The 13,939-nt window shown below is 39.0% G+C and overlaps 1 protein-coding gene across 1 annotated transcript in view; it reads right to left on the reverse strand.

Annotated features, from left to right (window-relative positions):
• The window catches only part of CFAP20DC (CFAP20 domain containing), a 75,171-nt gene extending 61,673 nt beyond the window's left edge, over positions 1 to 13,498 (reverse strand). Inside the window, exons 1-4 of the mRNA XM_009905960.2 lie at positions 13,456 to 13,498; positions 10,614 to 10,703; positions 10,027 to 10,120; positions 8,074 to 8,146 (exon numbers count right to left, since the gene is read on the reverse strand). Coding sequence (XP_009904262.2) covers positions 8,074 to 8,146; positions 10,027 to 10,120; positions 10,614 to 10,703; positions 13,456 to 13,476 — 278 coding nt within the window. The 5' untranslated portion in view covers positions 13,477 to 13,498. The remainder of the gene's footprint in view (positions 1 to 8,073; positions 8,147 to 10,026; positions 10,121 to 10,613; positions 10,704 to 13,455) is intronic.
• Positions 13,499 to 13,939: the final 441 nt, after the last annotated feature.

Here is a 13,939-nt window from a genome sequence, read left to right on the forward strand (position 1 = left end):
GGCATTAACTGTAGAGCAAGTTACATAATTTAGCTATCTTTGTCAACTCAAGAGTTCAGCCAAGAAGTGTACAAAACATACTGCAAGTATGTAAACATCAGAAGGCTGTGCAGACACATGATAAAAACACAGCAGCATCTTCTCGTGTCCCCAGAGTCATTGTGACCATCATGCAAAGCAAGCATGCCCCAGTTCAAGGCTTAGTTTTCATCCACCACTTTGCTTCTCCTATAAGCTTTGACAAAAAACCTATGGATGTAGTTTTAAGAAACTTTGCACTTCTAATTCTTCATGTGCATCAGTGGTAAGAAACTGAGGCACTAAAGTTCAAAGAAGTGTAGTGGTTGCTAGAAACTCCTGCGTAATTCTCAATGGAAAATGTTACTTTAAATGATTCTATCACAAAGCAGCAGGAGCCTGGACTTAAGTCATGCATATCTCCAAACAGCTGGCAATAAAAACCTAAGTTCACCTTCTAGTACTTCAATGTTTAAATGTTATCATTTATTTTGATATGAATAGTTTTATCTTTCTCCTTCCTGAACAATATTAGGCACCTCACCTATAAAAAGGCCATTAGTAAACGTACAGCTCAGTTACATTCTGAAGTGCCATACTAAACACATCCATTTAAACACAAATATACACATTTATATCAGACTCTGCCACATAAGTCTAAAATAATACGGGGTTTGTGATGGTATGTATGCCACAAAAAAGCAGTCAGCCTTAGATACATAGTTATAATCACACCTAAAGAAGCTTAACATTTATTTCAGTAAATAAATTGTGAAGAATAAAAATATTTATGTTCTGCAGGCAAAAGCAGGTGAAGCATTTGAAGGATAGGCAAAGCTGGAGAAAGAAGATTGTCTTAAAAATGTGTAAAGTAATTTATTTTCTGGAAGAAACACTTGAGAGTCAGTGTAACTTTCAGACTTAGATGAAACTTTTCTGAAGTAATTCAGGCAACAGGAGTGAGAATGTTAGAATTCTCACTTGTTAAATAAGTAGTTGTGGGGAAATGTTTTTTTCTGTTATCAAAACGCAGGACTTGTGTTCAACCCACAAGTGCAAAAAACATCTGCAGCACATCTTGAGTTCCAAAGATGCATTTAGAAAAAAAAAATCTATATAGCAGTTAATATATTTTTATTATGTCTGTGCTTGAGTATTTATATCCAAGGGTCAGACATGTGATAGAAAAGTAATGAGACCAGGTTGAGAAAAATGAGGTAGTCAACAGGAAAATCAACCTCATTTATAATAATATTCCTGTGATCAGCAGGTGCATAACTCTCCCAGCTATGGTCATTAACTGCATTCATTTCACACTTAACATCTACATTTGCAGACCATTTGAAAGTAAAATTACCTTCCAATTCAATTTTCGATTTTATTTTATATCTTCAGCTCAGATTGACTATTCTCCTCACAATGGTAACTATAGTGAGATTGCAAGTAAATGGTAGTAACTACCCAAGAGCACAGATAAAGTCTTCTTCTCAGATTACCTATTCGCTGTGCTTCTGTGTACATAATAATTTATAACCATTTGTTAATGCTCAATTCAAACCCTAAAATGAACTTGGAAAAAATGCTGGACTGTTGAAAGGATGCTTCACTTATCAAGCTTACTTGTTCTTAAAATGCAAGTGATCTTCTCCTGAAAAATGACTTAAACTGGAAGTTTACCAAACATAAAAGCAGGTATGCCATTAATGTTCCTAAGAGAAGAGCAACTCCTATACAATTTATTATTCATGGAAATCTCCTTGTATCCTGGTCAAAAATCAAGACAGAATCTTCTGCTAAGCTTAGCTATTGGTATGTTATTAGTACGTAGCAACTGTAGTGCCATTTTCTCTGTAAAACATATGTTCTTCAGAAACATTAAATAGCATCATCATCTCCATCTTAAAAATAGAAACCAAGAGCAATAGCAATGGTCAGCTGATCTGCCACACTTGCAGATAATCTTATGTTTCTTTATTCAGAAGCAGTCTGTACTTCACCTATCTCTTATGTGCTACTTGTGAATAGGAGATACGCTGTTGAACTGGCTGCCTGATATCTGAAATCCAGAGCACTGTATTCTGCTCTCACAAACCCAGACTCACTTACGTCAAAATCAATCAAATCTCTGCACAATAAGAGGCCAGGAAAGACTGATATGTCACCTGGACCTATAGAACAAGTTGTGAAGAACGACATTATTTTTCTACTGTGGATAATGCTTTTCTTGAGAGAATTTGGGGGGGTGGGGGTGGGGGAGACGGGGCAGGAAAACCCCACCAAAGTCTCCTGAAACAGTATCCATAAAATGGCAGTAATACAGGTGGCAAGGCAAAAAAGACAACAACAATCTGGTTGCCAGAACAGATGAACTTTCCAAATATGAGCAATTACAAAGAACTGGTGATTCTTGACCCCTTCACACAATATACTGACATTTGCAATCAATCCTCCAACTGAAAGAATGACCTGGTATTTTTACTGATCAAGAATAATTTGTTGTGAAGGTTTTATTACTCTCAGAAATTCACATTTCAAAATCATTCTGGGATTGGTCATTGATATTCATAACATGTATTCTAGAAGCTTCTGTCAATATCTGGTTTTGAGATGAGTTCATCTTTATCTTAGTTTCAAGTATTTAATAAATTGTGTTTTAAGGCATGGTGATGCATTCCTCTGAAGCATGGCTAACTGTGCCAAATCGTTTAGAAAACCATAATCCTAGAAAATAGTTTTTCTTCAGTACAAAGTACTCTAATGAGTATTAATATGTGGAAATTTAGTGCCTACTGTTCAAGAGTCTAAACAAGTTATCCTCATAATACATTTATTTATGTCTGGAACTAATTCTCTTGGCTTTTTAGTTTATTGGTTGTTATTCTTTCCCCTTTGTTTTTCTTTCCCTGAATGTATCTGTTTTAAAAAGACAATCTGCCCCTCCGTATTCAAAGACAAAGGTTACGCTCACACTTGTTATGTTTAACAGTTCACTAAAGTGCAGCCTATTTCTCACATTTAAACCATTTACTCTAACTACTTATCATTGCTAGAAGACTTTCTTTTAAAAAGACAAACCTGTTTTCTTGCTAAAACTGGATCATGCATTTACTTTGTCTGACAAATGAAAATCCTGACTAACAAACCCTACCAACGCACCAACCAGGATTCAGTTTACTTTGTGCTACTTCAATTGATCCATGACTTGCTAAAGTCCTAGAATGTAATAATTTATTCTGTAGTATCACCAGGACAACACATAATACCACAGTATTCATTTAATAGCATATCAAATGATGTGTTAAAATTTACTATCTAGCAAGTTAAAACTTAAAGCAACCCTGCCATCAGTTCCATCAGATCCAAGACACATTTCAACAAAGTTGTTAATGGTTAAAACAATTTCAGGGTATTTGGAAATTTAAGCAGAAATACTGCAACACAGAAAGCTAGTGTTCTTGATTCTGGACTGAAAGGATTAGCAGAAACAAAGGGAACTGTACAGGCTGGACACAGTGTTTCATCAGCTTACTATGCTAAACAGGATAACAAAGACGATTAAGAAACTAGAGCATCTGACTTAGGAGGAGAGGTTGAGGGAGTTGGGTTTGATTAGCCTTGAGTAGGTTCAAAGGGAGATCTCACTAATGTGTCTAACTACCTAATGGGAAGCAGTAAAGAAGGCTGAGCTAAACTCTCCTCAGCAGTATCTGAAGAATGGTAGAGGCACTGTGCACAAATTCATTTGCTATAAAACGTATTAATGTATGAACTACTGATTTCCTGTGATACCTAACACTGAAAATAAACATTAGATACAAAGTAGACATTTAATAAATGTTTATAAATAACTGAGGGCTGGGGGTCAGGAGGGAGGGGACAGGCTCTTCTCACTTGCTCCCTGTGATAGGACAAGGAGCGATGGATTTAAGTTGCAGCACAGGAGGTTCCACCTCAACACAAGGGGGCATTTCTTTACTGTAAGGGTCACAGACCACTGGAACAGGCTCCCCAGAGAGATCGTGGAGTCTCCTTCTCTGGAGACTTTCAAGGCTCGTCTGGATGTGTTCCTCTGTGACCTGAGCTAGATTGTATGGCTCTGCTCTGGCAATGGGGTTGGACTCCATGATCTCTTTGGGTCCCTTCCAACCCCTGACATCCTGTAACCCTGTATGCCAATGACTGGCATTACAGTATTTTAGTAAAAATGAATGGTAGTGTGCTTGTTGAAATGCCAAGCAGAAGTGTTACTAACTGGCCATGTCCCTATACTGAAACAATACCAACACAAGCCAGATGCTCTTTTCTTTTACACTATTTTTTTTTTCCAAACATTGAACTACTTTTTCTTTTTCAGAAAGATAGCAAAATACATAATGCTGAGATTTAACAACTGGCTACTACATTCACAACAGACAGTTATATTCATCATTGTTAATAGCTTTGCTATTATTTGCTTCAGAAAGGTTGCATAAATTACGTGCTCCCTACCTTACTTGTGATTTTATTGTTCTTCACCCAATTTCTCATCCACAATCTATATAACATATTTTTCATGCAGATCTATATATTGATTGTTTGTTGGTGATATTCATCTAATCATGCCACTTAAAGTATCTAAAATTCTCCTAAAATTTCGTGCAAAGAAAAAGCAAACCAGCCAATTTAAACAGCTGTTTGCAGGTTTGGTATTTATGACAGGAGGCTTGCATGACTGCTTGATAGCAGCGAGTTTGAAGGTTTAGCTCACTGATGCCAGCAGTGATGGATGGCCTTGAGAGGGAAAAAAAGGTACCATAAAGCATCATGTGCAGCACTTACAAAACTTGCTGAAGTGTTTGTTATGTGGTTGGTCGGGTTTTTTTTTCTTAGATAAAGCACTTTTGATGGCTTGGTATGCTATCAATTTTCAGTTGAAGCTACTCAAAAAATTCAGTAGGAGTAAACAGTCAGATTATGTAAGAAACCAAATGTTAAGCCCCAGGAAGCAACAGGGCAATCACAAGCAAGCAGGAGATTCCTTTCAAAAATATCTGAAATGAAACGAACCGAATGGCAGTCACAGGAAGCAGGAAGGACTTGTCTTCATTATTTACTGGATTATCATGAGTCTGCTAGGGTAAAATGCACTCTGTTTTGCAAGCCTTAAAGGAGTTCATAGGTATGTCAGTAAGTTAGTTGACTTCTCATACAAAACTTAACAAAGCTTCTTTAAAAATAAAATTAGTACTACCTTCTGCATACAGTTGCATTAAGTGGGGAACAAATGAGATTGTACTTTTTAGGCATGTACAAGTAGCTCCAGTTACTTTGAATGCATTGAAGAACTTCTGCAACTTTCAGAATAAGCATGATTTGATTATGACAAATAATTAATGAAACAGTTACACTGAATTAAACATCTATTATTTTCCCCAAAATTACATGGAAATGTATTCAGTGAGATTACTTCATCTACACAGACACTGAACTCACTGCATCTAAGAGGAGAGAGAATCAGGTTTTGTACCAGGCTCTCTGATAATGATAGCTTAGGAAGTTGGCAAAAAAGGAAAAAGTGAAACAGTAGCAGTTACAACTTTCATAAACTATATACAGCAAATACAAAATACATGTATTTATAGAACTACTTATGAATACTATAGAAATAAATATATATTGTTGTAAGAAGAACATAGTAACGGCAGGAATGGGAAGTAATGAGAAAAGATGAAGGAAACACGAAGTCTAAGTATGAGCTGGAAAGGGAGAGGGCAAGGAAAGGTGGGAGAGGTGGTAGAAAATTAGTGGTTTCTCAGTTATGGAAAAAAAGCAAGTGCTGAAAAAGAGAAGAGCAGAATAAGTGGAGGAGAGGTTCTTAGTAAGAGGTACAGATGGGTGAAAAGATCCCAGGTGGAACCAAACTCAATATGACTGTCCGGGAAAAGGCATTAAAAAGCCAGCTAAACCTGTTTGGCCACTGCCCTTTCTCCTCCCTCCCCATTGCAGGGTCCAGGTTGGGGGTCAAGGAGCCAATAGGCAGGCAATGTTAAGGCTGCCTGGAGGGGGTGTAAACTGGACCCCAAGCCTCATGTTTCAGAGAGGCAACTGCATGTGTCAGAGGCTATGAGAGAAGGCATGTGCAGTTTTGCCTGCCATACAATGTTTTGAACTGATTGGCTGGATTTGAACAGCTAATACGCCATTGGGCCGTTCAGTATGCAAAAAGGCAATTTATAGGGGAGATTTCAGAGCCCACAACTCTCTCTCGTATCTCTCCCTCATCTTCTCCCCCGCTGTTCGTTAACGGGATTCAAGGCATCGACAAGCACCTACCTCCTGCTCCTGTCTTCAGTGCAATTAGCTTCTTTTGTCCTGGCAGCATAGTGTTTGAGTCATCTATCTCCACCACAGCAGTGTGCACTCTCTCACTTCCTCTAACCTCTAATTTTGGATACTACCTTTTGTTGTAGCCAGGTGGGGTTTGGTCTCTTCTCCCAGGCAACCAGCACCAGAACAAGAGGACGCAGTCTCAAGCTGTGCCAGGGGAGGTTTAGGCTAGATGTTGTCCAGTTCTGGGCCCCTTAGTTTAAGAAGGACATTGAGACACTAGAACATGTCCAGAGAAGGGCAACAAGGCTGGGGAGAGGCCTTGAGCACAAACCCTATGAGGAGAGATTGAGGGAGCTGGGATTGTTTAGCCTGGAGAAGAGGAGGCTCAGGGGTGACCTCATTGCCCTCTACAACTACCTGAAAGGTGGTTGTAGCCAGGAAGGGGTTGGTCTCTTCTCCCAGGCAACAAGCACCAGAACAAGGGGACACAGTCTCAAGCTGCGCCAGGGGAAGTTTAGGCTCAAGGTGAGGAGAAAGTTCTTCACCGAACAAGTAGTTTGTCATTGGAATGGGCTGCCCAGGGAGGTGATGGAATCACCGTGCCTGGAAGTGTTCAAGAGGGGATTGGATGTGGCACTTGGTGCCATGGTCTAGTCATGAGGTCTGTGGTGACAGGTTGGACTCGATGGTCCTCGAGGTCTCTTCCAACCTTAGTGATACTGTGATACTGTTAGGGAGAAGGTCTTCACAGAAAAAGTGATTGGCCATTGGAATGTGCTGCCCAAGGAGGTAGTGGGATCACCATTGCTGGAGGTGTTTAGGAAGAGACTGGATGGGGCGCTTGGTACCATGGTTTAGTTGGATGATAGGTTGGACTTGATGATCTCGAAGGTCTTTTCTAACCTGGTTAATTCTATTCTGTTCTATTATTCCTGCCCTTTGGATTACAAATATGAACTCAGAGCATTGCTTCATTCAGCAAAGGTTTTGGTAGTTAATAGCTCGGCGGTTAGTGAGTAACCTACGCCAATTTACCTGGTTATTCCTAAGGTTTATAGCTTGTTTACCTCTTGGTTAGTTCTGCTGTCAACCTGAGGAGGTCCATCTTGCCACCTGGGGTGGCGTTGCTGTTTGTTTTTGTGCTTATAAGAAGTGTCCAGTTTGTTCCTCCATATTCCAAGTTCTGATTTTCCTAGACTGTTATTCCACTGCTTATTAGCATCCTAGTGTGTATAATTAACCTATCATCGGCCGGGCAAATGAACCTGGATCATATTGGCTCAGAAAAATCATTTTTTATATGTAATAAATCATATTCGTATTTTATCATAGTTCTGGCTTATCAATTTGATCCAAAACTATATCAATGACACTACAGAAAATCTGAATTCCTGTCCCTGTCATCTGTCTACAGAAGCCCCATGAGAAGCAAATCTACATAGTTAGTTTGCTTCCTGCATGACACAGTCTGTTTGTTTTGTCCCTTTTGTAATGCAGCAATTAAAACCATAGCATGTCTTGTTTCTTCAGATTTTTCCCCATCTTCATTCGTGATTGTTAGGTTTTTCTGCCTGCTGCAAATGAATGCCAGTATTTAAAACACCCAAGAAACAATGATCTCATTAGCTTAATTACTTCTTATTGACTCAAGCCACCATGATTTAATGTAAAATCTGTCACCACAATTAATGGCTGCAATCAGGCATTCTTTACGTTAAGTATTCAAGCAAATTTTATGCATCTTACATTAACACAGTGGAGAACTCTTGTCCCAATGGCACAAAAACCTGAAGTGTCAGAAATGGTTGAATCAGTCCCACTAGAAAGAGAAAAAGAAATTAAATACACGTGCTGTGTGTGTGCAGATGCACATTTCACCAACAAGCATTTCAATTTTGTACCATACAGCTATGCTCCTGCAACACTATTTCCCAAGGCTCACACAACATATGAACACAGCAAAAACCTGAAGAAAACCAATTCAAACTGCAATAAAAGTGTTGCTTTAAAAGTCCCATCTGTGGCTTTGGTATAATTCTCATGAAAAACAAAAAGGAATCTCTTCTTAAAATTCTACATTGTGTTCCAAGAGCATGTAGCCCTCAAATATCCCATAGGAATTATAAAATAAAGTAATACTTTCCTATCAAGATTATCTTATAGTCATATGAAACTTGTGCTCACATTTGTGACAGTGTACACCATATTAAACAACTTCATAAAACCGCTGGGTGAAAATGCAATCCAGATCAGGACAACAATGCTCAATGGGGGATTCTGATGTTCAGAGCAATAGCAAAGGAGCTTAACTGAGGGAACAAACACTAGAAATCTTTCATAATTCAAGTAGCTCCCTATCAAGGGATAACAGATAGTACAAAAGTGCCTGAATTGAGCCACATGTGGTTTTCTTATTTGTTCTATCAAGGAGGGTATGGGCTGCTCTTCATTGACTTAACAGCAACATTAGCTCCTTTTCTAAAGAATGTCAGTTCAGAACTCCCTTTTTTGTGTCAAATGACACTTTAAGTTTCCAAATTATATTTTATCAACCCACCACAATCTGCCATCTTATATTGGAAGAGAATTCAAACATTACAGTACAACCAGGAGACTGCAAACTTGATATAAATGGAATACTTGAGGTACATACACCTCAACAGAGGGAGACAGAAGAGTAACAGATGGAAATTTAACTGAGGTATTGCTACACTATGAAGCAAACTGTTCATAGCAGTGATAACCTACAACACCAATATTCAGTCCTCATTTTAGGCTGTAATAGTTTGTTGTAATGTTGGCAATGAACAAATTCAAGTTGGATTCCTTAGAAAGATACATTAGACTAATATTTATTATACTGAAGACAGCAGTAAATTTCATGTGAAACATAAAAATCAGATTAACCTTCAAGGCTTTAGTGCATGACAAGCCTATATAATTTCTTGGGGCTTTTGTGTTCATTTGGAAAAGCCTATTTGCAATTATATACCCTGTATAAGAAGTACACCAGAAGATTCCTCTTCCATTTGACTAAAATCACCATCCCAGTTTTTCTTCAAAAGTAAGCAGTTAATCCTAAACCAGCTCATTTCATTACTACAAGCCTTATAAAGTACAATTACCTGCAGTGAAGTTCGAGGCATAAATTGTGATGATTGCTGTATGCCCCAAGAAACAGACTGCTTTGATTCTGGTTTACTCTGGTGTTAGTAATAGACAATCTGGGAAAACATTCTATGCATAAATACAGCTGAAATTTGGGTATAACTTCCTTGTACTGCTTGTGATACTTGATACATAACACTAAAAATACTTTGAAAAGTAAAAGGTGAAAGGGGACAGGAACCTAGTTCACATTCTCTGATGCCAATAGAATTACTGACTTTAGTAGAAAGTACTGAACAAGTCAGAAGTAATTTGTCAGACACTGGTCTGTAGCAGGATCAGGTACAGAAACAAACCTAGCAGCAGTAGGACATGTACCAACTGGGACCTTCCCTAAAGCACTTACTTTAGTAATGCATTTCTATACATTTTTCTTATTTGTAACTGACCTTCTAATAAGCTAAAGAAAACCCACTTTGCTAATGCTGAACTAAACCCAAAAGTAAGGGAGAACAATCCAAATTTCCTAGTCTAATGTAATACTGATTTAAAAATCAGAACATCACAACCATTTAATTATTTCAGACTTACAAGTTTGTGTAGCTTCCTTTGGTAGCTGCATTTTGTTGACTTGGCTGCTTCCTTCAAGTACAAAAACAAAGCTTTTGATTTCTTTATCGTATTCCTACAGAAAAGAACAATAAACAGAAGCATCCTGATAGAATTCTCCTTCTTACCAACAAAGCTAATAATCTGAAAAGCTAATTTTTTGTGACAAAATGAAATCCACAAATGGCAGACAGCGCTGCAAGCATGACAGTAGTTCCAAAATGATGCTAATACAATCCATAGAAATGTCTTTTGCTTGCATGTTTCATGAACAAATCATGCAGATGAACAGGACTCATGATCCAGTGGGCCCAATTCAAGCCATCAGTTACCAAAACAGCAAAATTACTTTCTAAATATTTAAACCATAAAATTATGCTGCAATGAACCTAGTCAGCAAGTAGGCATAAAGAACTCATTTAAGTAGTCATTTAGTCTGTCACAATGACAGAACTGCAAGTGACAACTCTTCTGTCAGGTCAAAGCCCTCATTAACTCCTAGTTTTAAGCTTCATTCACATTTTTTCTGTTTTGTGCTCTACGTTTTCTAAGTTTCTTTAAAAACTTACTTTCCGTATAGCTGATGGGTTGCCATAAATCTTCCATTTTGCTACTGGGTTCTTGCCTTGAGCACTGAATATTTCCACAAATGGGCCACCCTATGATAAAATGGTTTGAGGACACATCACACAGCCAAATGTTCAGCATTAAGTTATCAACAATCAAGATGACCACATAAAAACTAACCCTGTCCACATCAGGCTGTTACCACAGTCAGTATTACTCATCAGTCAGTATCTATCTATCTATCTATCTATCTATCTACCTATCTATCTATCTATCTAATTCTTTTAAAACCCAAAATTTTCTATCTCTGGCATATTTTTTAGAATTCTTAAGTGATTTGGATATGGTTTATTTCTACAACTCAAATGAAGTGAGTTTTAAAACATACATTCCTGGCCTGTATTAGGAATAGCGTGGCCAGCAGGAGCAGGGAGGTCATTGTGCCCCTGGACTCTGCATTGTTTAGGCCACACCTTGAGTACTGTGTCCAGTTCTGGGCCCCTCAGTTTAAGAAGGACATTGAAACACTTGAACGTGTCCAGAGAAGGGCAACAAGGCTGGGGAGAAGCCTTGAGCACAGCCCTATGAGGAGAGGCTGAGGGAGCTGGGATTGTTTAGCCTGGAGAAGAGAAGAATCAGAGGTGACCTCATTGCCCTCTACAACTACCTGAAAGGTGGTTGCAGCCAGGAAGGGGTTGGTCTCTTCTCCCAGGCAACCAGCACCAGAACAATGGGACACAGTCTCAAGCTGTGCCAGGGGAGGTTTAGACGCGAGGTGAGGAAAAAGTTCTTCACTGAGCGAGTCATTCGTCATTGGGATGTGCTGCCCGGGGAGGTGGTGGAGTCGCTGTCCCTGGAGGTGTTCAAGGGGAGATTGGACGTGGCACTTGGTGCCATGGTCTAGTCGTGAGGTCTGTTGGGACAGGTTGGACTTGATGATCCTTGGGGTCTCTTCCAACCTTAGTTATACTGTGATACTGTGCTAAAACCCCCCAGACTGTTGCAGATTGGACGTTCAGTCTGATTTCCTATAGAAAAGAAGTGTACACAATCTGTCTACATATGTGAATATTTTTGGCTCTGTCTACACATGTGAGTATGTCAAAGTCATTTCTCAGCCTGATTTGACCAAACAGTATGGACAACTCACAAAAAAATATACTTCCTTTCTGGGCTGACTTAAGTGCTGCAGCCTTCATGAGGCACCAGAGAATGAACATTGGAAAGTTATCATAAATGACTCTGCCAAGTGAAAACTCCCTACACAGAGCATGTGTGCTGTTAGCCATCAAAGAATGTAAGCACAGGCTCTTGGGGAGGTAAGCTTTGGCACCTCTGCCTAGGGAAGTATTTGCTTCAAATATTTCTCCCGTTCAATCTCCCTGTTTTGGTGACATCTGATGTATTCAGCCTATAGTTTGATAAGGATTTTTTTCAGCAGGATGGTTGACCTAATCAATCATTACAAATCCACTTGTTCTCCTCCCATTCCCAGGTGCCTGCACTCCTCTTTATGCTCAGCCGCCCAAACAATTGTACATAAGTCAGACTGAGCAAGTGAGGCAAGCAGCCTTGCCAGCAAAATAAATGCTCTTCAAATTATTTTTTTCAGAAAGCATCAACTCTGCACCACCCATAAATTAGGTAGTTTCCTCTGCCCACCCACACCTGGAGATTCAAAAAGGCATTCCACAAACTGCTCTCATAAAATATATTTTAAATCTGTAATTGCCAAAAAGTATTAAAATATGGCACAGGATCAGTTTGAAAGTATAAAGGCTACAGGATCAAGCTCCCAGAAGGCTAACAAAAAAGGGATTTTTAACTGACAAGTTGTGTGTGCTTGTAGCAAACCTTAGCAGCACTGTTTTTTTTCTCCCATATATAGGTGGGTTGGGTAATAGGTTGGATGTGATGATCTTGAAGGTCTCTTCCAACCTGGTCTATTCTATTCTATTCTATTCTATTCTATTCTATTCTATTCTATTCTATTCCATTCCATTCCATTCCATTCCATTCCATTCCATTCTATAATACAAACACATTTTGTTAAGCAGCCCTTGAGCAGGCCCTGATTTGAGGTTAAGCTAACTGAACAGGATGCAGAAAACTGCTAAATACATGAGAAAATGCTGAACAAACTGACGTGAGAAGCTGACTGAAGTTCCTTAGTACCATGGAAGATGGCTGGATCTCATGGGTAGCCAAGGGGGAATTAAGCAACAAACTTTCAAAATCCACAATCAGCTGGAGGGGGGCATGTAGCATCTTTTGGGGAGCACAATCCCACAAAGCCATTGGCACCTGGGCAACAGCATTAGACATACAGTTTTGGTTAGAGATGTAGCACATCTGGGACTAGTGGAGAAAAAATAATTAGAGGTGGGTCAGTATCTCAGGAGTGAACTGGTGCAGAGAAAGGGGGACAAAGTGTGGTGAAAAGCAAGACCAGGAAACAGTAACAGGGATAATAAGGTTTGTGAGAGATGTGACTGGTGTTATCACAACCCAGTGCTGGACCAAGAGAGTAAACCAAGCCCACTTTTCTGACTATACCTGAAGAGTTGGGCCTGCTTCCATGACTGTGTGGGACCAGATGGTGTGCCTGGTCTGGCCCGCAATAGTGAAGACAGATAAAAAACCATTAGTAACACCATGATGGTGTCCACTCCAGACCTCAGAGCATCTATAGCTACCCACTATTTCATAACATTTCTATCAAAATGCAGAATAACCAAACATTTCTGTATCTGGGCTTTTTGCCCCTCAGAATAAGCCACTTTAATTGAGTTCTCTTAGAGGTGAAATGGAAGGGGTTAAAAACTCAAACTGTTTTTGTTTTACCTGATACTGATTTTTGAACATATTCTGGCTTTTGCCGGCAAAGAGTAATTTCAGCTTCTCAATCAGCGAAGACACAAGCTGTGCTGAAACAAAACAAACAAAAAAACTTTGTATGGGGTTTGACATGAAAATTTGACATATTTTAAAAGATATGAATACTATTTTGACATACTCTTCAGGAATACAGAATGCATATCAACTGGATTACAGTGCTACCACAAAGGAATTAAGGTAAAAAAAAAGATTAACGTTGACATTGTCTTGGAAAATGTTCTCTTTATGCATCAAGTACTCAGGGCTGCCTTTCCTTATATTCCCAGTAAAAAGCAGTAACTTTGTATTAGCCCTTATTTTTAACAAAGAAGGTTTTCTCATGCTTTACAAGTACTTGAAAAATCATCTTCAATACACTTTTTGGAGATTATTCTTTGTTATCAGGTGCCCACCGGAAAGCATTAGACTCCATTACAGACAAACTTAACAT

This window comes from Dryobates pubescens, chromosome 1 (genome assembly GCF_014839835.1).
Source record: "Dryobates pubescens isolate bDryPub1 chromosome 1, bDryPub1.pri, whole genome shotgun sequence".
Classification (NCBI taxonomy): Eukaryota; Metazoa; Chordata; class Aves; order Piciformes; family Picidae; genus Dryobates; species Dryobates pubescens.